The sequence below is a fragment of the Solanum stenotomum genome, chromosome 6 (assembly GCF_019186545.1).
Source record: "Solanum stenotomum isolate F172 chromosome 6, ASM1918654v1, whole genome shotgun sequence".
Classification (NCBI taxonomy): Eukaryota; Viridiplantae; Streptophyta; class Magnoliopsida; order Solanales; family Solanaceae; genus Solanum; species Solanum stenotomum.
Window position 1 is genome coordinate 55644843 of NC_064287.1, and position 26706 is coordinate 55671548.

The following is a 26706-nucleotide window of genomic DNA, read 5'->3' on the forward strand; positions in this document are numbered from 1 at the left end:
TATCTAAAAAATAATTTTAACCATGTATAAATAGTAATATTTTTCGCCGAGGATGGTCGGATGACCCCCCTCATTACATGCTGCCTCCGCCACTGGTCTCAGCAAAGAGTGTGGATACACTCTCTTTTAGACGCATGGAGTAAAGAAAAAATGGAAAATAAGCTTTTAGGTGGTTTTTTCAACCATTAATTGCTACATAGTCATATATCTAATTGTGTATTTTTCTTCCTTCTTTTTAATATACAATGCATATTCTACCAAACTCTGAATTTCTTGTTATATATCTTGATTAGATGCAATGGTTATATATTCCAATTGTATTGTATTTCTTCTTTTCTGAACCTAATATGTAAAACCCTTGCTAGAACTTCGTTATTGTTAGCCAAATAAGAGAAGTTTTTATCCAAAAATAATGGAGTTCCAGCAATATATTTCTTTTCATTTCTTCTTAGGATGCCATGACTATTTATTTCAAATTATCTATTTATTCCTTTTTAGGTCAATTGTGTAAACTGTGGTTCTGCAAGCATGCATAAAATGCCTCGGAATTGCTGCCCTAACCAAAAATCTGAGATAACCGTGGCTCTCAGCCTGTTTGGCTAGATGCAACTTTTTTGTCAATTTTTATTTTTTTTACTTTGAGGTGGTTGTCCCAAAATAACAAAAAAAATAAAATGGTTTTGAGCAATAGCAGAAGCAATTTTTGTACTGTCTGGAAAAAGCTACACATTTCTGCTTTTCCTTAAAAGTACAGAAAAGTTTGCTCCTCTAAAGCAGGTAACTTGCTGCAGAGGGAAACTAAACCAAGGCAAAATTGCTTTCATCCATTTCTATTTGGTGCTTTATTGCTTCATGACTGAGATAACCATGGTTGTTTACTGTATAGACTGAATTTTTTGACTGTCAAACCAATTGGACAACTGAACTGTGGTGTTATCAAAACCAAAAAGCGCAAAAAAGCTCTAAGCTCCATTGGGGCTTTAAGCACAAATACAACCTGGGCTTTAATGACAAAAGGCGCAAGGGGAGAAAAAAATACAATATATATGTTTAGTCCAAGACTAATAATTTAAAAGCATGAATGACATATATATGAACAAAGAAATTGAAAAATAATTACGATAAAGTGAAATATCAATTGTTTAGTGTCGCCTCTTTAGAAGAGGTTCATTGGCAAAGAAAAGTATGCCTCGGAACCTTGATGACGACACTAAAGTGCACATTAAGCGAGGCAAAGCGATCAACACGTTTTGAGCCTCGCTTCAGGGGTTAAGTGCGCCTTTGATAACATTGAACTGAAGATTGCACCAATATATACACACTATTAATTAGAAGAGTTCCACCTATCTTATGCATGGTTCTTTCACAATCAACAATTGCAAAATAATCAGGGATAAAATTAGTGTAGTCAACATCTTGCAACTGCCAATGCAAATGAGGACAAAATGCAGTAACCATCACCTCAATATTAATATCTGTGAAAAACACAATACAGAATGTTGAGGCAAGATCTTACCAGAGAATTGGCCAACAGACTCTAATCATTTTTTACAAAAGTTGGATACTGATGTGACGTAAACCAAGCAACAGAAGAAATACTACATGTAACACCCCATTTCCGAAAATAGAGATTTCAGATTTCTGGTGTTACAGGTGGCACTCACGGACATCATCCACGGACCGTAGATGGACTCACAGTCCGTCCTGCAGGTCCGTGGTTCGTGACAGAAAACTTCCCCAGAACTCAGTCAGAAAATTTGGCTAAGTCCCGACTCACGGACAGACCCACGGTCCGTAGATCAGACCACGGTCCGTGGTCTGTGTCCGTGGATCGAGACTTCCCTTACCAGCCTCTGACACAAACTACAGTCGACCAGCACAGACCGTCATTCGATCCACGGTCCGTAGGTCTGACCGTAGATGAGGTTAGCAGCTAGTTAGATTAAAAATATTGATGGGTCAACTTCAGATGGTCATAAATTTTAGTACAAAATGAATTATGTGTCCCATGACCTATGGTTAGATAGATAATTGAATTATCTTTCCAACGCCACCGAGTTTGCTAAATTCCGACCTCCGAGCAAAAATTTATGCTCGTTTTAGTGAAGCCCTGTCGGGCAGACTCGACCTACGGACCCAATCGACGGACCGTCAGTCCCGTCCGTCAGTCACTCCGACAGCAGCTAATTCGGGGGTCTTTTGGTCTTTTCCTATTTCATTTAACCCCTAAGATACGTCGTTTAGACCCTAAATCATGAGGTTTTAATTAGTTTAAGCCTAGAAACATAACTAGAACTTACCTTAGTCAAAATCATTAATCAAAACTTAGAAAATTAGAACGCTAAAAGGAGAAGAGAAGTCAAGAACCCTAGTTCAAGAACGCAGCAAGGTTCCATCAGTTCTAGCCCCGAAATCAAAAGATTTCTCAGTGGAATTCGTCACCAGGTATGTGGGATTTCACTAGTAGGTTCCTTTCGCCCATTAGGTCCCTAGAATTCAGTCAGATTCTTGATTCCATGATTATGAACAGACCTAGGGTTTCTAGAATTATAGCAGATCATCATGAATTAGTTATTTAAATGTTCCAAATCAGATTATCATGTTATTGCTCAGTTTATCGCATGAATTTCAGAACCCTAGCTATGTATTCCTTTAGTTCTTGAATTACACATGCTAGGTTAGATATTTTAGTATTCAGTTTTACATGCCTCAGTTTATGAATGCATCATTATCAGATTAATTGTTGCATTCTCAGTTTGCATGTTCAGTTTCGAGCTATCCAGTATTTACAGAAACTCAGTCATAATGTGTTAACCACTTAATCTATTGGGAGTAGCATAATACCGAGTTGGACTAGGGTTTCAGCGTACCCATATAGTCCCAGAACTACGAGCCACGTAGGTGTAAGTCCCCTCTGTGGGCAACATCAGTTTAGTGATCACGCCAGCATGCCTCTATACCTCTGGCAGGGTATATTGGGTCCTCTCGATGGGGCGTATACATCGGACTCCACATTTAGCTCATGTGATTTTATGTCGGTTATTAGTAGCTCCCACAGTTCAGTCAGATTCTATTGCATTGACCATTTATCAGTATATTCAGTATTCAGTCTCAACATGTTATAAATTGGTCATTGCATTCAGTATCTATATCATGTTCAGATTATTTCATTGCTTTATTGCTTTGTTCAGTTATATGTTATTTCAGCTTTACTCTATCATGCATGCTCAATACCTTTCAAGTACTGACGCATACGTGCGCTACATCTTCTCGTGATGTAGGTTCAGGTTCTCAGCATCCAGATCACGCTTAGATCGGTTCCCGATCTTCAGTTCAGTAGCATCAATGGTGAGTCCTCATTTTTCGAGGACTAGTGACATGTTTATCCTTACTGCTTTTAGTCTTTAGTTTCAGTTTTGCTAGACCTAGTTGGGGCATGTCCCAACATTTCTAGTCAGTTTAGAGGCTTATTTCAGACATAGTTAAATTCAGCTTAGTATTTGAGTTTGATATTTCTTTTGTATTAAACTCTCAGACAAGATATATTCAGTTATAGTATATGGGTATTTCCCCTCTTTTCAGATTTATTTATGATTTAGCTTCCGCATCAGTTTATTATCTTTAGTATGCTCATGATCATGCCAGCAGGGTTAGCTTGGGATCACTTGTGGTCCTAGGTCCCGTGTCCGCGTTTCGGGGGTAGCTCGGGGCGTGACACTGCATGAGGTGGAAACAACAAATAAGTAGTATGTCCAATAAACATGTGTACCAACACTCCCAATACTGTAGAGTGCTCTAAGAAATTTCTGAAGCAAATTCAGCATATTAAGCCAATTCCTGAATGGATATTAACATCCACAGGGTAGAGGGAATGAATTTCTTTTAGATCACAAGTTTCAAAAGTCCTTTTTTCTTTTGTAATTTCATGTCGAAACAAATAACATCGCATAAAATAGGACGAAGAGAGTACATCAAGAAGAGAACATTATTTCTATTTAAATGTCACCATTAAAAAAACAACAACTAAACATGAGAGTTGTGCATTCTCCAAGGAACTTACGACACAATCTAATGGCACAATGCACCACCTTTATTTGCATTCCTGAAAGCACCCTTCTCTATCAGAGGATTCACACAAAATACGTCATAGATATTTATATTCTATTAAATAGAAATTCAGAATTAGAAACTTAGATTATTTTTTATTTTTTTTGAGAAATAAAAGAAACTTAGATTTTCACTCAAGCTTCTAGTAAGACTTAAGTCAACTATACATTCAATCTATAAGTAGGAATAGCCATTAGATGTTGAGCTCGAGGTGTCACTAAGCCGAATTTCTCAGTCATGTCTATATGGTTTGGCATCATACCATTTGGTAGCTCCCAATCAAAGCAATGCACAAATTGTGCTAGCACTAGGCGAACGGTGGTGAGCCCTAGTTGTAATCCAGGGCAACTTCTTCTGCCTGAGCCAAATGGTAAAAGTTGAAAGTCACGCCCACGAAGATCAATGTTGCTATCAATGAACCTTTCTGGCATGAACTTCTCGGGCTCAGGCCAAGCTTCTAGATCTCTTCCAATTGCCCAAACATTTACAAAAAGTCTTGAACCTTTAGGTATATCAAAACCATCAACTATGCAATCTTCAATTGATTCATGAGGTGTCAATAGTGGTGAAGGGGGGTGCAGCCTAAGTCCTTCTTTTATAACCATGTCTAAGTACTCTAGCTTTTCCAAGTCTGACTCTTCCACCATTCTATTTATGCCAACTGCTTGTTCCAACTCATTTTGTAGTTTCTTCATAACCTTAGGGTGTCTTAAAAGTTCAGAAAAAATCCAGTCAATTGCAGTTGATATAGTGTCTGTTGAAGCTATTAGCAAGTCCTGCATTTACGCGGAGGTCTTTTTCAGTTTGCTAAAGCAATAACAATATTGATCACAAGCATGCTAAGTACAATACTATGAATTACTCTTAATCTATTCGCTCTCAAAATTGACAAAAGCTTTTGCCTTCAGGGAACTTATTCATTATGGAATATTAAAGGAATAAAGTTCTAGCATACTGATAAATAGGACTCAATTAAGAAATAAACTTCCAATATGGAAGAAATAGCATATTTGTGCACATTCCCTTTTCTTTATTTGAAATTTTCAATTGAGAGAAATTCTCAATAAATTTGAGCCTAGAATCGCGCATAGTACTGTACTACTGCTCTTAGTAATTATTGGAATTTGCCAAATTGAGCCTAATATTAAACTTTCAACTCTAAGCTCCTTGGTGACCATTGATGTTATAATTTGAACAAATTAATTAGTAGGTTAACTTCTCCATACCGGAAAGAATATCTACCATATTTAGGTCATCTAAAATATAATTATAAATAACCTTCCATAACTAGTGTGACCAGTTATCTGAAAAAAGAAGAAACAGGTAATAGCCTATTACAATAGGTTAAAATACTACTTCCTCTGGTCCATATTAAGTGAATTGTTGGGGTTTGACACACACCCTAAGAAAAATATTTAACGACATAAACAAAAGGCTACTTTCTACTATTACCCTATTGATTATTCCCAAATTATTCTCCTAAAAAATGTATAGTAGTTAAGAACATTATTAAATAGAGGGAAAACATGGAAAAAGTCCCAACAATTCTCTTTAACTTTGAACAATTCACTTATTTTTGAACTATGAAAAAAGTCCCAACAATTCACTTAATATTGACTAGAGGGAGTAGTAATGACCAACGAGGGATATGCTGGGATAGATGAAATACACCTATCATTAATTAGAGTCTCGGTTTCAAGTCTCAAGAATGAAGACATTCATGGTAGAGAGTGATTCCCCTATAATGGTGCTACACGAGGCAAATCTGAATTTATCGGGCCATTGAGTACCGAATACTAGATGGGTAAAAACGATTTAAGAAGTTTAATTATTATTTTTGAAGTATAGAAGTTAAATCCAATTACTAAAGTAGATGGAGTGAATTCCAATAACGTTACCAGCAAGACAGCTTTGACATGGCGACGATCAAATTTGAATTCAGCTTCTCCAGATTGCATAATAGTCATCATAGTATCAATAATATCCTTAGCCTTCTTTTGGTCCTTGGATTGAACATGCTCATCAATAACTTTCTCAAAAAAATCATCAAAAATCTTTGCCAATTCCTTCAGGCGAGCAATAAATCCCTGCAAATCAAACACACTAAGGAAAGGAAAAAACTCACCAATATTTGGTGATGCTGCTATACCTACAGTCTCTTCCATTATATTTTTAAAACCCCTTTCATCAAACTCCTCTTCCATATACTTCTTCCCAAGTACCATTAAACACGACATATTCGCGCTTAGAGAGGCAAGTTTAGCACTAAGATCAACCTCAATATGATTAGAAGCTGCTTGTTTGAGAGAATTCACAAATATTCCAAGCTCTTGTTTTCTCATAGATCGAAATGAATTGATCTTGATGTTAGTAAGCAATTTTATCGTGCACAATTTTCGCATATTTCTCCAATGAGGTCCATATTTTCCGAAAACTATATCTCTGTGATCATATGCAATGTATTGACCAGCTGCATTATATGGTCTACTAGCAAAAGCAATATCATGATTTTTTAAGAATAGTTCAGCCGCATGAGGAGATGAGGCAATGATTACAGGAACAAGACCAAATTGCATACTCATTATGGGACCATGTTTTTTTGCTATATGATGAAGAGCTTGATGGAGATTTTTGCCTAATACCATATGGAGATTTCCTATAATTGGAAACCCTTTAGGACCTGGAGGAAGTTTCTTTTTCTTTTTCATGAATATGTTGAGCAATGCTTGAACAGGGTATAGCACTGCAACTATCACTGCAAGAACTTGCCAAATAGAAACCATTGATGTAAATTAATGTGTTAGCTTCCTAACTTACAAATAGTTTCTCTATATAGAAATGTGATGGCACTTAACTAAGTTCAACATATATTTATACACCTAATCATAACATACATAGAAGGTAAATAACAATTTAAACCCCATGCATATAGGGGAAGTAAGTAGGCGTTTGGACTTTACACATAGAATTGATTGAAATTTGAAAAAAGAGTTTTTGAAGTTGAAAAAAGGTATTTGGAAATTGAAGTTGTGTTTAGATATGCATTTTACTAGAAAAGGAAGAAGGCTTTCTAAGTGAGAAAACAATTTTCAACAAAATTTTGCAAACTTGAAAATTTGAAAAACTCATTATTAAAAATCATTCCAATGTATAACCAAACAACGTTTTGGAAAAAAAAAATCATATCCAAACGGGCCCTAAGGACAGTAACATCCTTCGTAAACTTTGTACACAACAACAACAAATATAATAATAATAGTAGTAGTAGCCCTAGGTATTGCGTCACCTTTGGTAGGGAGCTTTTTATCCCCCCAAAAGTGGAACTTCCCTAGGAGAATTCGGATTAGTTTGGCCCCAGAACGGGTATTGAACACCAACACTGGGTGGAAAACCAAAAAAAATAAATTAAAGTAATAGTAATAGTTGGCCGGCCTAGTTCTAGGACCATTAGACCTTCAGCTATTAAATAGGCTCTAGTAACACGTTTTCTAATAGCTCTCACTCACCAGCCAATCCGAACAACTAGAGTATATAAATGGTAAAGCATAACACCATCTGTTCCACTTTGATTCTCAAGATGATAAATTTTCTTCTCCTCCCACCCCTAAGGGACCCTAGGATGGTGTTTTCATTTATTGTTTAATCAATTTATGTTAAATGCATGGTCTTCCTTAAAGTATTTACTAAATTGGCAGTTAGGCCATTTTGACAAAAGTTTTACTTAGGTTGGCCAACTTAAATCTATTCTGGTACCGTGAAGAAAAGAACTTAGATCTGGTACTAATGGGTACACTACTTAGCTCTTGCATAAAACAATAACTGGCTCTCAATATTTTCTAACACAATGTTATAAAATACTTATTTTCTATATAACTCTCTGCACCTGGATATATACCTCGGTAAAATGGAGCCATGGAAAGACCTGAGTGGAGAAATAGTGATGGTGATGGGCGTCATCAGGAATCTGGCAAGAATTGTGTCTCGACTTGGTGAAAGCCGGTTGCAGCATCACTGCAGCCGCTCGTCATGTTGACAGGCTGAAATCTCTCCACAACCACATCAATTCAGAGGGCCCCCAGTATGCATTCACCCTCGAGCTTGATGTCACCTCCAAGGGTGTTACCATTGACGCCGCTGTGCAAATAGTTATATCACAATCAAATAAGCATCAGATGACTCAGACATATACTCACAACTGGAGAAGACAATCAAGCCAACTAAACACGCCAGTCAACATAATAAGAATCAACAAGGCTTAAAATCATCAAGTCGTAGTTTAGGCAAATCTAACTTTTCAAAGTAAATTACTTTTAGACATGATGAATTAAGAACTTGCTCTGTCCCACAAGCAGTTAATCATAAAATCAGCTAAACTATGTATCAAACACCTTAGATGTATGTTTTTGGTTGAAAAACATACTTAGAGGTTTCATCTTAACTTACCTTAGCTCAAAATGTATGTCAAGCACCTCTAACGTTCACATCACACTCACAAGTTCCAATCTACACATAGAAAGTCTTAACAACAACTATTCGTAATAATTAAGTTCAATCCATATTTGTTAGTGAAGATGAAAGAATACTTGAGAAATAGAAGGACGTTTGAAGATTTCTACCAATCGAGGCTCTATAACCACTTTTGTTCGATCAATGATAAGATCCATCGATGAAGCGAGCAAGAAACAACTAATGATCATGGGGAGTACAGTCACTAGTAGTTTTCCCCTCATTCCACTTTTTGTAAATATAGTCGCCAGTAGTTTTGCCCCTCATCCCACTTTTTGCAACAATCACATAGTTGGTCCATCCACCCGTACTTTTTGTACCCTCACTAAGCATATAACTAATGTGTCACCTGTGAGAAAAAAATACAATATATATGTTTAGTCCAAGACTAATAATTTAAAAGCATGAATGGCATATATATGAACAAAGAAATTGAAAAATAATTACGATAAAGTGAAATATCAATTGTTTAGTGTCGCCTCTTTAGAAGAGGTTCATTGGCAAAGAAAAGTATGCCTCGGAACCTTGATGACGACACTAAAGTGCACATTAAGCGAGGCAAAGCGGTCAACACGTTTTGAGCCTCGCTTCAGAGGTTAAGCGCGCCTTTGATAACATTGAACTGAAGATTGCACCAATATATTACACACTATTAATTAGAAGAGTTCCACCTATCTTATGCATGGTTCTTTCACAATCAACAATTGCAAAATAATCAGGGATAAAATTAGTGTGGTCAACATCTTGCAACTGCCAATGCAAATGAGGACAAAAAGCAGTAACCATCACCTCAATATTAATATCTGTGAAAAACACAATACAGAATGTTGAGGCAAGATCTTACCAGAGAATTGGCCAACAGACTCTAATCATTTTTTACAAAAGTTGGATACTGATGTGACGTAAACCAAGCAACAGAAGAAACACTGCATGAGGTGGAAACAACAAATAAGTAGTATATCCAATAAACATGTGTACCAGCACTCCCAATACTGTAGAGTGCTCTAAGAAATTTCTGAAGCAAATTCAGCATATTAAGCCAATTCCTGAATGGATATTAACATCCAGAGGGTAGAGGGAATGAATTTCTTTTAGATCACAACTTTCAAAAGTCCTTTTTTCTTTTGTAATTTCATGTCGAAACAAACAACATCGCATAAAATAGGACGAAGAGAGTATATCAATGAAGAGAACATTATTTCTATTGTCACCATTACAAAAAAAACAACTAAACATGAGAGTTGTGCATTCTTTAAGGAGTTAACCCAAAACCTTACAACACAATCTAATGGCACTATGCACCACCTTTGTTGCATTCCTAAAATCACCCTTCTCTTTCAGAAGATTCACACAAAGTACGTCATAGATATTTATATTCTATTAAATAGAAATTCAGAAAAAAAAACTTAGATGTTCACTCAAGCTTCTAGTAAGACTTAAGGCAACTATACATTCAATCTATAAGTAGGAATAGCCATTAGATGTTGAGCTCGAGGTGTCACTAAGCCGAATTTCTCAGTCATGTCTATATGGTTTGGCATCATACCATTCGGTAGCTCCCAATCAAAGCAATGAACCAACTGTGCTAACACTAGGCGAACGATAGTGAGCCCTAGTTGTAATCCAGGGCAACTTCTTCTGCCAGAGCCGAATGGTAAAAGTTGAAAGTCATGCCCACGAAGATCAATGTTGCTATCAACGAACCTTTCTGGCATGAACTTCTCGGGGTCAGGCCAAGCTTCTGGATCTCTTCCAATCGCCCACACATTTACAAAAAGTCTTGAACCTTTAGGTATATCAAAACCATCAACTATGCAATCTTCAATTGATTCATGAGGTGTCAATAGTGGTGAAGGGGGGTGCAGCCTAAGTCCTTCTTTTATAACCATGTCTAAGTACTCTAGCTTTTCCAAGTCTGACTCTTCCACCATTCTATTTATGCCAACTGCTTGTTCCAACTCATTTTGTAGTTTCTTCATAACCTTAGGGTGTCTTAAAAGTTCAGAAAGAATCCAGTCAATTGCGATTGATACATTGTCTGTTGAAGCTAATAGCAAGTCCTGCATATACAGGGAGATATTTTTCAGTTTGCTAAAGGCATAACAATATTGATCACAAGTACAATACTATGTAATGGTCCTATGCGACGCAAAGCTAAATTAGTCGGTCAAGTGAGTACCGAATACTAGATGGGTAAAAATGATTTAAGATTTTTTTTTTTCTGAAGTATAGAAGTTAAATCCAATTAATAAAGTAAATGGAGTGAAATCCATTAACATTACCAGCAAGACAGCTTTGACATCGCGACGGTCAATCTTGAATTCAGCTTCTCCAGATTGCATAATAGTCATCATAGTATCAACCATATCCTTAGCTTGATTCTGCACCTTGGATTGAACATGCTCATCAATAACTTTCTCAAAAAATTCATCAAAAATCTTTGCCAAGTCCTTCATACGAGCAATAAATCCCTGCAAATCAAACACACTAAGGAAAGGAAAGAACTCAGCAATATTTGGTGATGCCACTAAAAATGAAACCTCATAAAAAATATTTTTAAAACCCCTTTCATCAAACTCCTCTTCCATATACTTCTTGCCAAATACCATTAAACATGACATATCCACGTTTAGAGAGGCAAGGTCAGCACTAAGATCAACCTCAACACGATTAGAAGCTGCTTGTTTAAGAAAATTCACAAATATTCCAAGCTCTTGTTTTCTCATAGATCGAAATGAATTGATCTTGATGTTACTAAGCAATTTCATCTTGCACAATTTTCGCATATTTCTCCAATGAGGTCCATATTTTCCGAAAACTATATCTCTGTGATCATATGCAATGTATTGAGCAGCTGCATTATATGGTCTATTAGCAAAAGCAATATCATGTATTTTTAAGAATAGTTCAGCCGCATGAGGAGATGAAGCAACGATTACAGGAACAAGACCAAATTGCATACTCATTATGGGACCATGTTTTTTTGCTATATGATGAAGAGCTTGATGGAGAGTTTTGCCTAATACCATATGGAGATTTCCTATAATTGGAAACCCTTTAGGACCTGGAGGAAGTTTCTTTTTCTTTTTCATGAATATGTTAAGCAATGCTTGAACAGGGTATAGCACTGCAACTATCACTGCAAGAACTTGCCAAATAGAAACCATTGATGTAAATTAATGTGTTAGCTTCCTAACTTACAAATAGTTTCTCTATATAGAAATGTGATGGCACTTAACTAAGTTCAACATATATTTATACACCTAATCATAACATACATAGAAGGTAAATAACAATTTAAACCCCATGCATATAGGGGAAGTAAGTAGGCGTTTGGACTTTACACATAGAATTGATTGAAATTTGAAAAAAGAGTTTTTGAAGTTGAAAAAAGGTATTTGGAAATTGAAGTTGTGTTTAGACATGCATTTTACTAGAAAAGAAAGAAGGCTTTCTAAGTGAGAAAACAATTTTCAACCAATTTTGCAAACTTGAAAATTTGAAAAACTCATTTTTAAAAAGGCATAATACATATATTGGCCCCTAAACTTGGCTTCAAATTTTAACTTTGACCTCCAACTTTCATAATGCACAAATAGGCACTTTAACTATCCTACCTTTAAATAAATAAACACGCGATTTTTGGAGCCAAAAGCGTGAAATGCAAACGCTGCCACGTGTATTAGTGACCCACTCAATGGTTGCCAACTATTCAATGCATGTGGGCCCGTTTTCCTGTCTATTTGACACCTTTTCAATTTGCCATGCATTTATTTCAATCTCTTTTAATGGATATGGACCCCACCTCACTAATTCCATTCCCTTCTCTTTATTTCTACCTCACAACTTCTTCCTTCACTTTCATTTTGTGGTAAATTAATATTTGAAAATGTCAATTATTCAATTTATAATTTATTTGTCTTATTTCTTTTTTTAATTTATGTGTATTCAAAGATTACATTTAAGATACTATAAATTATTAGACTTAATATTTAAAAAAATTTATTACAAATTTGAAAATTACGTAATATACACTATTAATTACAATAATTACTAATTTAAAATATTTTTTCAATCTAATAAGAGCCTACAAACACACTATACGTTATATTTAAAAGTACTATAAATCATAATTAAAATATATTTTTTTTAGAAAATTTTTTGTTGACTCTTGAAATTCTATCGGTGACACATGAATTTGAATAGATGGAACAATATATATTATTGAAAGTTAACAATACTATAAGTTATTCGAAAATGACGTTAATGATTTTTATAAATTATAACAAATTAGCAACTAAAATATTTTTGAAAAAACATACAAAAAATTAGTTGATGAATCAGCCACCACACCGTGGACATGTATGCTTTTTGTGATTAAAATTGAGTTTAAGGGTTATTTTGGTCATTTAAGGATTTTTCTTTAAACTTCAAGCTTTATTAATAGTGATGTATTCATTTTAGAGTTAACATGAACATTTACTACCATATAAATATATATAATTTATTCAAATTTAAAATTTAAAACTATTTATTTAACGTCAGTTAAAATTAACTTTTAAATTAATTATTAGCACGGGCTCTTCATCACTAGTATATAATATAATAAGCGGGAATAGAGAGGACGTTGGGGTCGACACGTGTTCCTTTTTCCTTCTGGACAAAAAAAGACTATACAGGCAGGAGGTCAACCTGTAAAAAAAAAGGGGGACCAATATTTTACTATTGAAGGATGCGTGTTTCTTTTAAATTTCTTTTACCATACTAAATAATTGTATAAAATATTATAAATCACGATAATTAATTACTTAAATATTTAAAAGATATAAAAATATATAAAAGATCTGATTGACTCTTCAAATTTTACCGGTGACGCATAAATTCGGACAAATGAAATAATATATATTATTTGAAAATTTCTTAGAAAGTACTATAAATTACAGTAATTAACAGCTAGAAATATTTCAAAAACAAAAAAAATTGATTGAATCTCAAAAAAGAAATTAGTACTACACGTGTTCCTTTTTCCTTCTTGCCAAAAAAAAACTTCATTATAATTTTTTTTCGTAATAACAAAAATTTTTATTAAATGTCACTTGCATTTTGCAGTAAACAACAAATAATGCAAAAAAGAGGGGAAAATTGTTGAAAAAAATATAAAAAGGGTTTAATTGTCCTTTCAATGCCTTTTTTACTGTTGACCCCCTGAATTTTTACATCTGACGCGCCTAATTTGAGTGTATTTCACGCATTTTGCCAGGTAGGATCCGAGTGTTTTTTTGTTTAAGTTTTGGATAGTTAAAGTGCCTATTTATGCACTTACAAAGTTAAAGGTCAAAGTTAAAATTTGAAGCCAAGTTTAGGGGTCAATATATGTATTATGCCTTTTAAAAATCATTCCAATGTATAACCAAACAACGTTTTGGAAAAAAAATTTCATATCCAAACAGGCCCAAAGGATAGTAACATCATTTGTAAACTTTGTACACAACAACAACAAATATAATAATAATAATAATAGTAGTAGTAGTAGTAGTCACCTTTGTTAGGAAGCTTTTAATCCCCAAAAGTGGAACTTCCCTAGGAGAATTGGGATTAGATTGGCCCCAAAGCAGGTATTGGACACCGGGTGGAAAACCAAGAAAAAAAAAAGTAATAGTAATAGTTGGCCGGCCTAGTTCTAGGACCATTAGACCTTCATCTATTAAATAGGCTCTAGTAACACGTTTTCTAATAGCGCTCACTCACCAGCCAATCCGAACAACTAGAGTATATAAATGGTAAAACTAACACCATCTGTTCCACTTTGATTCTCAAGATGATAAATTTTCTTCTCCACCCCTAAGGGACCCTAGGATGGTGTTTTCATTTATTGTTTAATGGGGTAACCCATCGGTGGCCCCTTAAATTTGGCACGAAGTTTCACTTAGGCACCTTAAGTGGGCGATGTTCATTTTAGACACTTCATGCAGGGTCTCGATGTGTCATTTTGACACTTTTTTGCCAATCAACAAAAATATATGAAGTGTGTGTATTACACTCGCGAATGACGTGTAAAGTGGCGAATTAAATGACGACATTTGTCAAAAACAATTTGTAGATAATGAATTTTGAGTAAAAATATAAGGCATAATACATATATTGGACCCTAAACTTGGCTTCAAATTTTAACTTTGACCTCCAACTTTCATAGTGCACAAATAGGCACTTTAACTTGTATAAAGTAGAACAAGTAAACACACGAGTCCTACATGGCACAATACACGTAGGACACCACGTAGGACAAAAAATGTCATGTAGGATGCCATGTAGGACATGTGTGTTTACTTGTTCTACTTTATACAAGTTAAAGTGCCTATTTGTGCACTATGAAAGTTGGAGGTCAAAGTTAAAATTTGAAGTCAAGTTAAAGGGCATATTTATGTATTATGCCAAAATATAAAGTAACCAATGACTCAATGACACGTGGATTTTTGCCCAAATAATTTTTTAAAAACAAATTAAATCAATAAAATCCCACATGAACCCCCCACCCACCCACCCACACCTCACCCCACCCCCAATTGTCTTCTCCAAAAACCCATACCCATTTGGAGAAACACCTNGCATTTTACTAGAAAAGGAAGAAGGCTTTCTAAGTGAGAAAACAATTTTCAACAAAATTTTGCAAACTTGAAAATTTGAAAAACTCATTATTAAAAATCATTCCAATGTATAACCAAACAACGTTTTGGAAAAAAAAAATCATATCCAAACGGGCCCTAAGGACAGTAACATCCTTCGTAAACTTTGTACACAACAACAACAAATATAATAATAATAGTAGTAGTAGCCCTAGGTATTGCGTCACCTTTGGTAGGGAGCTTTTTATCCCCCCAAAAGTGGAACTTCCCTAGGAGAATTCGGATTAGTTTGGCCCCAGAACGGGTATTGAACACCAACACTGGGTGGAAAACCAAAAAAAATAAATTAAAGTAATAGTAATAGTTGGCCGGCCTAGTTCTAGGACCATTAGACCTTCAGCTATTAAATAGGCTCTAGTAACACGTTTTCTAATAGCTCTCACTCACCAGCCAATCCGAACAACTAGAGTATATAAATGGTAAAGCATAACACCATCTGTTCCACTTTGATTCTCAAGATGATAAATTTTCTTCTCCTCCCACCCCTAAGGGACCCTAGGATGGTGTTTTCATTTATTGTTTAATCAATTTATGTTAAATGCATGGTCTTCCTTAAAGTATTTACTAAATTGGCAGTTAGGCCATTTTGACAAAAGTTTTACTTAGGTTGGCCAACTTAAATCTATTCTGGTACCGTGAAGAAAAGAACTTAGATCTGGTACTAATGGGTACACTACTTTTTTTTTTTGAAAATGGTAATGTTGTATTCTTCGGCATTAAGGATATGCTGGTGAGCCTAATGGGTACACTACTTAGCTCTTGCATAAAACAATAACTGGCTCTCAATATTTTCTAACACAATGTTATAAAATACTTATTTTCTATATAACTCTCTGCACCTGGATATATACCTCGGTAAAATGGAGCCATGGAAAGACTTGAGTGGAGAAATAGTGATGGTGATGGGCATCATCAGGAATCTGGCAAGAATTGTGTCTCGACTTGGTGAAAGCCGGTTGCAGCATCACTGCAGCCGCTCGTCATGTTGACAGGCTGAAATCTCTCCACAACCACATTAATTCAGAGGGCCCGCAGTATGCATTCACCCTCGAGCTTGATGTCACCTCCAACGGTGTTACCATTGACGCCGCTGTGCAAATAGTTATATCACAATCAAATAAGCATCAGATGACTCAGACATATACTCACAACTGAAGAAGACAATCAAGCCAACTAAACACGCCAGTCAACATAATCAGAATCAACAAGGCTTAAAATCATCAAATCGTAGTTTAGGCAAATCTAACTTTTTCAAAGTGAATTACTTTTAGACATGATGAATTAAGAACTTGCTCTGTCCCACAAGCACTTAATCATAAAATCAGCTAAACTATGTATCAAACACCTTAGAAGTATGTTTTTGGTTTAAAAACATACTTAGAGGTTTCATCTTAACTTACCTTAGCTCAAAATGTATGTCAAGCACCTCTAACGTCCACATCACACTCACAAGTTCCAATCTACACATCAAAAATCTTAACAACAACTATTCATAATAATTAAGTTCAATCCATATTTGTTAGCGAAGATGAAAGAATACTTGAGAAATAGAAGGACATTTGAATATTTCTACCAATTGAAGCTGGATAACCACTTTTGTTCGATCAATGATAAGATCCATCGATGAAGCGAGCAAGAATCAACTAATGACCATGGGGAGTACAGACATTAGTAGTTTTCCCCTCATTCTGCTTTTTGTAAATATAGTCGCTAGTAGTTTTCCCCCTCATCCCGCTTTTTGTAACAACCTCATAGTTGGTCCATCCACCAGTACTTTTTTACCCTCAATAAGCACATAACTAATGTGTCACCTGTGCACACTTCTCTCTGTATGTTTTTAACTTAAGTAATACTCCATATACTAATAGTTTCTTTCACACACAAAAGGTTGATCATGGGGAGTAAGAAAGAACAAACCCTTTCTTTTTGCAGAGTATAATAGAAATAACTCACAAAACCACTGGGCAAAAGGAACAGGTTGTGAGAGACATAGGGTACGTGAACGGGGTTCATTTGAACCCCTTTCCTGAGAAAATTATACTATTACTATATATACAAGATCCAAATTAACTTTTTACGTATAATCCCCTTGGCTTCTTTAGATGTTTTTCTTCTTTATATTCTGAATCCCCCCTTATATAAAAAACCAAACGCTGATGTCTTTGTTTGATAAGTAGAATCCTATTCCAAAATGCTTCACCAACCATAAAGCTAACAACTTTTGTGCATTACTCTGGAATCTGTATTACTAACAAATGCAAATTTTTCAGTACATAAGCATTACACAAGGCTGGTAATTTGATGACACAAACTGTAGTGTCTGTGAGCTTTTCATCCCAACACTTAATAATTAAGTGATAATATACCCATAACGATGGTGGTAAAGTGATAAATACTCTTTTATTCTTAATCAGAAGTTTGCCTATTGGAATTCAATTTTCAGCTAATTAAAAACAACAATGCAACGGAAAAAGAAATACCCTCCTTTTTAGCCTTTAAGCAGAAAGCTCTCTTCTTTACAGAAACATAGAAATGGCTGTGCTCCATATACATTCTTTGCTTGGCCGTAACAATCCGACCCGACCCGACCCACGAACTCAGATTCCTTTCCGGTGAACGGAGGAGAGGATTATGGTCGATTTTTGAGGAAATAGGAAAAATGGATCCTTATGTTTGTGTTTAGCTACAAAATGGTCCCTTTAAATGTGCTTTAAGTAATTTTGGTCTTTTAAATTTGTCAAAAATTTCTGTCAATTATTTAACAAAAAAACTGTATCTCTGTTTGATTTGACAGGAGGTTTCCTGGTCACCATTGAACAAAGGCAACTTTGAGAGATATTTTGATAAATAGTTGGCAAAGAGATGTTTTGATAAATAGTTGGTAATAGTTCACGTAGAAAACTCGCAAAAAAAAATTGTAATACTGCAATAAGTTATTGACCATTATTACAAGCTGATCTAACATATGATCTTACAAAATAAAAAACTACATTTCTAGATCTTGGCTTCAATAGCAGAAGACATGGTAAATGGTGAAAAACCATGAACAAGACTAGCTTTCCATACTTTGTCAACATCAAACATCATGTCACCACACTCGTGCTCGTTCCAACCTTCAGACGCGTGCAAAATTCCAGCTATTCTCGATGCACTCATCACTCTTCTTGGCAGCCAGTTCTTGAATTACAAGACAAAATCAATCGTCAATAAACAATCAAAACTTAAACAGAAAAAATTTACTATGAGGGTATTAAATAATCTTTTCTGACCTCACAAGAGTCTACATTTTGAAGATGTTTTGGACAAATCATGGCTGGTGTGCTGAAGTAGAAGCAATCCTCGCGAACTTTCTTTGGTGGAAATGGTGAATAAGGAATAAATAATGTTCCTTTCGGTGCTTTCAATTGCTCATCTTCACTCAATCCATCATCTACTAGCCATGTCTGCAATATACCGCGTCAAAATCAATCAGCAGCTTCCTAATTCTTGAATTATATCACGATTATATGTTATAGTACTACCTTTGAAACACAAGTACTTTTCGACAAGACCAAATTAGCTGCAGCCTCGGGGGTAAACCTTGCTTTAAGTCCCTTGTACTCTTCTTCGTCTAACGTGACAACCTATATATGTATACAAATTTTATCTACGATGGATTGGAGAAATTAAAGGAAAACCAAAGTCAAGGAGCTAGGATAGTGTAAGAAGATTATTAATACCTGAATTCCTCGTTGACACAAGGCAAGGGCAATAGCGTTAGCAACTTTGGACAAACGACGAGCTTGTAGTACCACTTGGGAAGTTCCTTTAGGAATGGAGTTGAGAACCACAGCAACAACTAGGCTACTTCCATCTACCACTTTAACTTTCAGCTCAGGATGCTTCCTTATGTAAATTTCACCATTGTTATTCAACTTCTCTTCCTATAAAGTAAGTTCCATTTGTATAAGTATCGACTCATTAGATCTTTAAAAAGATTGAAGATTCTATATCTGAATTTACATCAAAAACTAGATAGTTTGGCCTTTGAACTCCGAATCGTCTCACATAAAGAGGGACAAACAGAGTATTTAAGTTTACTTGCCTGATTTAAGAGTCCGAGGCTCAAAACCTTTACGCCTTTCTGATCTGCTTCCATGATGGCTTCTTTGATCAAATTATTAATACTCTTTCTTTGCCATTGAATAAAGTACTGTAAAAAAATAATAATCAAGAATCATGATAAATGATAACAGATCCAAATTAATAGGCAAAACAATTAATCAATCTTGAATAAGATATATATTATTACTTGTTTGCGAAACTTTGGAATAGCCCAAGTTTGTAATTTGAGATCCTTAAACAAATTCCTCTCGATAACAAACGTGTGACTATAAATCCATGTAATCACTATTGACCATAGTGTGACAGGCCACATTAACCACAAATACCACTTAGAGCTAGTCATGTGAGGCTTCGAGGCCAAAGATGAAAATCCTAGACGGAGATGATAGATGGATTGTAGGGTTGTTAGATGTGTAAGGTGAACAACATCAGGCACTTCAGCATTTTTCTCAAGTGACTTTTCATACAATGTGTCACTCGACTTGTCCATTGTACCAAAAATATAGTCATATATTGGCATGAAAAGAGAATAATTTGTTCTGAATTGAGTGTGATGTAGTGAGTGGTACCTGTGACATCAACACATTCATATCATAACCTGATAGTGTAAAATTACTCGAAATATGTCTAGGGACAAGAAGAGTACTCACGAGGGCGTATATATCAAGTACTTGAGAGGTGGAAACAGAGAGAACATCCACTTTGGAATAACCTCAAAGTTACAATGGCCCAAGTTGTTCATGAAATCAGTAAAGATAACATAAAGAGTAATTGAAGCTACAGAAGTAGTCCCAGTGAATTCCGTTGCAATTACAGGAACAGCAAAGATGGTATAATATGATGCAACCTCAGCAAACGGATGAATAAATGCTGTCAAATACATCACTTTAGTTCGTAAGGTAACCTTGTATAAAAGGTTAAAAAATGTAGTACTAGTTAAAGAACCATTGTTTAAAGGGAATGAAGACGGACTTACCACTGTTAGGTTGAGTAACAATAGAGGAGTGGTGATGAGAATGATAACGCGAATAGAGAAAATGGTGATGCAGAGCTCTATGAAACCAATAATAGATAAACTCAACAGGACCAATATGGATCAATGCAGTTATAATCAACCCATCAGTTCGCCATAGAGGCAAGTGATGAACTTGTTCCATCCTCAGGTATCCAATATAGTATAATAGCCCATTAAATATGATTTGATCATCCCTACATAACAATTCAACCTTCAATTTAATTGGAGAATCGTAGTAGCTCAGTCGACTGATTTAATTATCTGAACTTTCATCTTGTTGGTGAGGGACTTTTCATCATCCCACCAAGGACATAAGGTTACAAAAGTAGTTTTTTTTTCAAAAAAATTGTGCAGAGTCAAATAAAATAGGACATAGAGAAAGTATATAAGTTACCAGCTGTTTTCTCTGTCAACTTGATCAAACTCAATGCTTCTATCAACAATTCGATTATTACCCTTAGCAGTCCTGTGGCGCGATAACGATATCCATATCTGGTTGTGAATAAATCTGAAGAGTAGAAATGGAAGTATGGCTATGTATCCAATATCTCCCTCTCTCAAGAATGAATATATGCTATGACCAACAAATGGTACCAACACCAAGTACTTCATCCCATACCAAAAAACGACATAATTAGCACAATTCTAGCTAACATAAAAAAAATTAAAAAAATTACTACTAACTTCTAACATAATATAATTAAGTAATTATAGTGTACTATTCTGACGACTTAAGCTTTCGGATGAGATGATTACACATTTCAACAGATAAAAATTATGTTTAAGACTACAAGATATTGATGATCTAATGCATTATATTAGGAACACATATTTCCAAGTTCACAACAAATAAGAGAAATCAAGAAAAAGTTTTGATGAGTACTGCAAAACAAATTAAGAAAAAATATATATGTACCTTAAAGTTACCAAGGTTTGCCCATGGCCATTCTGTGAGAATTCCAGGTTTAGAAGCCATGTGTGTTTGCTCCTTCCTTGTAAAATTAGCCTACTACTTATAGTTAGCTCAGTCCAACTTTCTTATAATAATAATGTAGTCTCTATGTTTTGTACTCCCTCCGTCCCTATTTACTTGTCCATATTTCCTTTTTTAGTTGTCCCTATTTAGTTGTCCATTTTGACAAATCAAGAAAGGACAACAAATTTTTTCCTATTATACTCTTATTTACACTTCTTGAAAATTGTGAAAGTGTATGTTGTTTTCCTTCAATTTATTTCACTTGAATTCAAATAAGTGGTTGTAATTTTGAATTGAAAAGTTGTCATAAGGGTAAAATTGTAACTTTACTGTGCTAATCATTGTTGCCTTAATCTGCGTGCCATTTCTAAAGTGGACAACTAAAAAGGGACGGAGGGAGTATATTTTTAATGTGACGTGATATTGTCCGTTTTGAATTAAACTTATACGATCATTTTTTTCAAAAGGTCATATGCCATTAAGAGTATTTAACACTTTATAAGTATTTTCTATTTTCTCTTTTATTTTTTATGTTAGATTTTGTTAACACGCGCCCAATAATAAAAAGCGCCTGACAAGTATTGTCGGGTTAAAACAATCCAAAGTCTACGTTTGCCTTATTTAAGATCACAAGTTTCAAAATAACTCTGATTTTGATTCTTAGTCCAAAAGTTAAAGTGGTTCAAATTTCACCTCTCTAATTAAATATTTCATCTTCGGAAAAAAATAAATTAAATATTTCATCTTTGGTAGGTGTTGAATCTTAAAGCACACGGACAATAAAATTATATTTCTTTTGTAGAAATCTATATTTAATTACTCTCTTAAATAACTCTGGTGTTGGTTGTTAGTTCAAAACTCAATGGTTCTAATAATTTAATCTTTATAACAATAATAACACATTTTGTATAATTCTATATAGTGGAGTACTGTATGCAGGGGCAAAATTTATGTTCAAATTACAAGGTGTTAAAATTAGGCCATGGGTGCATAAAGCCATCAATCATATGACCTTTTTTGTCCAGATCTAAGGGTGTGTTTAGGACGAAAATGTTTTTCAATTTTTTTTTTATATTTGATTAATCAAAAATTTTGAATAATATATTTTGTTTTTAAAAAAATAACTTTAAAATAAGAAAAATGACCCGTGAAATTGTTTAAACATTAGGGGAGCCTCATGGGCGGGCTGCTTCGTCTCCCCTCCGTGCATCTCCCTCTTGTCTTTTGTGCATGCACGCTGGATGATTAACGAATTATGGCACGAAAAGCATCAAGAAATACTAAATTGATAGGGTGCCTCTTGCCCCCCGTCGTGATGTTCATGGAGATCTCTACTTCTTTAAAAACAAAAAACCTTAAGTCATTCATGTCCCCTTAAAGTTGTCTGTATAATTCACTTAGACACTTCAACTAAGGCTATTATCTATTAGACAATTTAATATTTGTAGAAATCTATACTTAATTACTCTCTTAAATAACTCTGGTGTTGGTTGTTAGTTCAAAACTCAATGGTTCTAATAATTTAATCCTCATTACAATAATAACACATTTTGTATAATTCTATATAGTGGAGTACTGTATGCAGGGGCAAAATTTATATCCAAATTACAAGGGACGTGAATCTATGATTTCTCCATAAATCTAAGTATTTTTATTATATATTTCTAAAATTGATAGTATAATATTATCTGCAGACACATATACTACAAAAAGGGTAAATAGTGTGCTTGATTGAATGTAAGTAGGCGTTTGGCCATGCGATCACGATATGGTATCATGAGATGGAATCAACGTTTGGACATGTGATTTTACGCTGATTCCATCTCATTATTCCATATCATGAGATGTGATTCCATATTCTCCAAAAACCATGATATGGAATTATATGGGAATTTCATATCATGATTTGAGATATTTTAATACAAAAATTGATCCACGAGTTTATATTTTGTTAAAACAACCCCACATTTATATCTACTAACCATTTATTTCATATGTAAATAAAATTTATAATCACATCATTACTTTTTAAAATTTATTATTCTCACCGACATAAAATTTATTAGTTTCACCAACATGTAGTCACTTTAACTCACACAAATCGATTGTTCAATAATAAATTTATTTTATGGCCTTAATAAGTGCACATTTATATTTTATGTGTAAGTTATTAGTATTTAGTTACATATTTCCTATCAACTTTGTTTAAAGAGGTAATATCTATTTTATGACTTTGCATTGTCTTGGAAGCACTATTTTTATTACTCTTACAAACATTATTTTTATGAAGTGCATTCTATAATGCTTCCAATTTATTTTATGTTCACTAAACTAATATTGGTGTATTTTTTATTTGATAGGATTGTGTTGGTGCGATTGATGGAACATATATAAAAGGGGAGGTTCCTAAAGTGATGTAACAAGCATATCGTAATCGCAAAGGAAGAACATCACAAAATGTATTATGTTAAATAACTCTGGTGTTGGTTGTTAGTTCAAAACTCAATGGTTCTAATAATTTAATCTTAGTAACAATAATAACACATTTTTATAATTCTATATAGTGGAGTATTGCATGCAGGGGCAAAATTTATATTCAAATTACGAGGGACGTGAATCTATGATTTCTCCATAAATCTAAGTATTTTTATTATATATTTCTAAAATTGATAGTATAATATTATCTGCAGACGCATATATTAGAAGAAGGCAAAATGGTGCGCTTTATTGAATGTAAATTTATAAGATAGAAATATTATTTTTGATAAATTTTCAACCAAAAAAATGTTTTCTTTTTAATTTTTTAATTTTTTGAAAAAGTAAAAACTACAGTGACTATACAGTACTGTAGAAAAGAAAAGTAACAGTACTGACTAGTGTAAGAGTAACCCAAATTTGACCTCTTTAACTTGAATATTTCCTCTTTGCTAGGTGTTAAAATTAGGCCATGGGATTGGTTCATAAAGCCATTAATCATATGACCTCTTTTTGTCCAGATCTAAGGGTATGTTTAGGACGAAAATGTTTTCAATTTTTTTTTATATTTGATTAATCAAATTTTTTGAATAATATATTTTGTTTATTAAAAAATGACTTTAAAATAAGAAAAATGACCCGTGAAATTGTTTAAACATTAGGGGAGCTGCATGGGCGGGGTGCTTCGTCCCCCCTCCGTGCATCTCCCTCCTGTCTTTTGTGCATGCACGCTGGATGATTAACGAATTATGGCACGACAAGCATCAAGAAATACTAAATTGATAGGGTGCCTCTTTCCCCCATTCACGGTGTTCATGGAGATCTCTACTTCTTTAAAAACATTTTCAATTGGTCTCTCCCTCGTCACGCTATATCTATCTCTCATCATTCTTAGTTTGTCCCAAGTAAAATGAACTTTTTTGAGATTTTCATGATTCTCAACTATTCTTTTTGTCCTATATTAATTGTTTGCTTTTCCTTTTATACGTTTTCTAAGAAATTATAAATAAGAAGGATAGTTTTCCTAATTTATTTTTTGAGATTTTCTTTTTGATCTTTATAAATTATTTACACTTTCAAAAATAGAATTAATCGCAAAAGTAATGAGAAATTTTCAATTAATTCGATCTTAATTTTATAATTTAACAAGTAACATGGATATATAACTAATATGAGATGGATGGAGTATATAATACATATATTAATCATAATGATATTATTGTTGATGGTTGAGATGATAGTTCTATAAAGTGAACAAGATCAACTTGATCGTCATCCTGTTGGAAAATAATAAATACAAAGATTCTTTAATTATATCACCTTTTGAATATAATATATTTAATTTTTAAAAAAAATATAATTATAATCAATAAAAATCAATTAGGAACTAAGTCGTGATAAATTATTTTTGAAATATTTTTCAAAGTGGATAAGTACTAATTTGATATTTATTTTATATTATAGTGGATAAATTAAAATAAACGTTTATCTCAAAAGGTACTAAATGCATAATGACAAATCCTTATATTCAATAGCCATGCAATTCTTCCATTAGAAATTGTATTTTTAATTTGATTAGTCTTGAGTGGGACATAGTTTTTCTTTTTTCAATCAACTGTCCACTATGGTGGCTTCTTGGTGTGGGCGGGATTGGCTTTAACCCCAACCTAACCTCGTATATTAAAGTGGAAAAGAAGTACAGGACATCGACTATAGCCTCTAAAACAAGAAAAAAAGACTAAATCAGCAGATCTTTTTTTGTCTAGATTCGCACCGAAAAGTCTCACAATATTAAGGTAAAATGCTTCCAAACAAAGATAATTTCGTACTTAGAAAGACTCAAATTCGAGATTTCTAATTAAAAATGAAGGAGGACTTACCCCTCCATAGACCTTATTCTGTCATCATTGTCTTTATTCCTCACTTTTTATTGACATTTGAATCCATAGGCTTATTTTATTGACTTTAATAACCTTAGCAACCTTTTTATCTCTTTAACTTTCCTAATGTCCTTTTTACTTTTATGAGATGGTGTTTATATATATCAAGTTGGAGAGGATTATAAGATGGAGAATTGAACACTAATTGATAAAATAAAGTTTTAGATAGTCAATCAACTGAGTTACATATAATTGCATGAAGGTGTATTTTCTACGTATCAGAGTCAAATAATTCAATTTTTAATCAATAGTGCATGAAGTAGTCATTTATATTTAGCACATGGCCTCTGAATTTCGTTCTACTATCGCTAATAATTTAGTCCAAACTGGAACTACATAAATGTACAAATAACTTCTTAAATAATTATATCCTTGTCTACCTATAGTACTTAGTCAAAATGTGTGGGTAAATTAAAAGATTATAAATCAAGTTGTGATTTGAACAAATCTATATTGCACAACTACGTACTTCATTGTTTAATTGTCTAGGCCGACAATTATTAAAAGACAAATATTTGGTAATGTCAACGTTAGAAATCCACGAGATATAATTACGTCAGGTTAAAGTGTCTAGTTGGTCAATGAAAAAGTTTAGGTATCAAACTTTAGTTATGAATCAAAAGATTACTTCTTCATTGTCTAGTTGCAATAGTTAATACCAACCTTGTACTTTTGGATATATAATAAGGAGTCCGGAGCCTAAAGGGTAAAAAAAATTGTCAAAAATTCCAAAAGGGTACATCACTTTTTATTCTAGCCAAAAGGGCAAAATCGCTGCATCAGCAGCGATTTTCCTCTGACAAAAGGACGAAATAGCAGAGATTTCGTGTAAATTTTTTTTTTTATTAAAAATCGCTGCCACAGCAGCGATTTTGTAAAAAAAAAAAAAAAAAAAAAAAA

At 34.0% G+C, this 26706-nt stretch overlaps 3 protein-coding genes across 6 annotated transcripts; all 3 read right to left on the reverse strand.

Moving 5' to 3' along the window:
* Positions 1-1525: 1525 nt before the first annotated feature.
* On the reverse strand, positions 1526-8178 carry LOC125866580 (cytochrome P450 71AU50-like). 2 transcript variants are annotated; one of them, XM_049546854.1, is made up of 3 exons: positions 6006-7051; positions 4370-4883; positions 1526-1598 (listed from the first exon to the last, which is right to left on the reverse strand). In XM_049546854.1, exons 1-3 carry the CDS (start codon positions 6888-6890, stop codon positions 1549-1551), a joined length of 1449 nt encoding a protein of 482 aa, XP_049402811.1. In that variant the 5' UTR covers positions 6891-7051; the 3' UTR covers positions 1526-1548. The 2 variants fall into 2 exon arrangements, with proteins under 2 accessions (XP_049402811.1, XP_049402810.1); XM_049546853.1 differs by lacking the exon at positions 1526-1598 and adding an exon at positions 8003-8178 and having other exon boundaries at positions 4183-4883; positions 6006-6871.
* A 706-nt stretch (positions 8179-8884) lies between these two features.
* Positions 8885-16574, reverse strand: LOC125866581 (cytochrome P450 71AU50-like). 2 transcript variants are annotated; one of them, XM_049546857.1, is made up of 5 exons: positions 16148-16574; positions 10896-11467; positions 10160-10673; positions 9458-9539; positions 8885-8962 (listed from the first exon to the last, which is right to left on the reverse strand). In XM_049546857.1, exons 1-4 carry the CDS (start codon positions 16164-16166, stop codon positions 9490-9492), a joined length of 1155 nt encoding a protein of 384 aa, XP_049402814.1. In that variant the 5' UTR covers positions 16167-16574; the 3' UTR covers positions 8885-8962; positions 9458-9489. The 2 variants fall into 2 exon arrangements, with proteins under 2 accessions (XP_049402814.1, XP_049402812.1); XM_049546855.1 differs by lacking the exons at positions 8885-8962; positions 9458-9539; positions 16148-16574 and having other exon boundaries at positions 9826-10673; positions 10896-12107.
* Positions 16575-18232: 1658 nt separating this feature from the next.
* On the reverse strand, positions 18233-21451 carry LOC125866579 (very-long-chain aldehyde decarbonylase GL1-4-like). 2 transcript variants are annotated; one of them, XM_049546852.1, is made up of 10 exons: positions 21332-21451; positions 20810-21021; positions 20377-20609; positions 20051-20270; positions 19588-19969; positions 19377-19488; positions 19016-19215; positions 18818-18919; positions 18566-18739; positions 18233-18473 (listed from the first exon to the last, which is right to left on the reverse strand). In XM_049546852.1, exons 1-10 carry the CDS (start codon positions 21389-21391, stop codon positions 18291-18293), a joined length of 1878 nt encoding a protein of 625 aa, XP_049402809.1. In that variant the 5' UTR covers positions 21392-21451; the 3' UTR covers positions 18233-18290. The 2 variants fall into 2 exon arrangements, with proteins under 2 accessions (XP_049402809.1, XP_049402808.1); XM_049546851.1 differs by having other exon boundaries at positions 19016-19219; positions 19381-19488; positions 21332-21406.
* Between the last annotated feature and the right edge of the window lie 5255 nt (positions 21452-26706).

Bases quoted from the DNA above. Each gene is read 5' to 3' on its own strand.
- LOC125866580 (XM_049546853.1), bottom strand. The intron at 4,884-6,005 runs GTAACGTTATTG...GCGTAAATGCAG, and splicing joins ATGTCAAAGCTGTCTTGCTG to GACTTGCTAATAGCTTCAAC.
- LOC125866581 (XM_049546855.1), bottom strand. From the start codon at position 11,780: ATGGTTTCTATTTGGCAAGTTCTTGCAGTGATAGTTGCAGTGCTATAC. The intron at 10,674-10,895 runs GTAATGTTAATG...CTGTATATGCAG, and splicing joins ATGTCAAAGCTGTCTTGCTG to GACTTGCTATTAGCTTCAAC.
- LOC125866579 (XM_049546852.1), bottom strand. From the start codon at position 21,391: ATGGCTTCTAAACCTGGAATTCTCACAGAATGGCCATGGGCAAACCTT. The intron at 19,489-19,587 runs GTAATAATATAT...ATTTTTTTACAG, and splicing joins TTCCAAAGTTTCGCAAACAA to TACTTTATTCAATGGCAAAG. The intron at 18,474-18,565 runs GTCAGAAAAGAT...TTGTAATTCAAG, and splicing joins AAAATGTAGACTCTTGTGAG to AACTGGCTGCCAAGAAGAGT.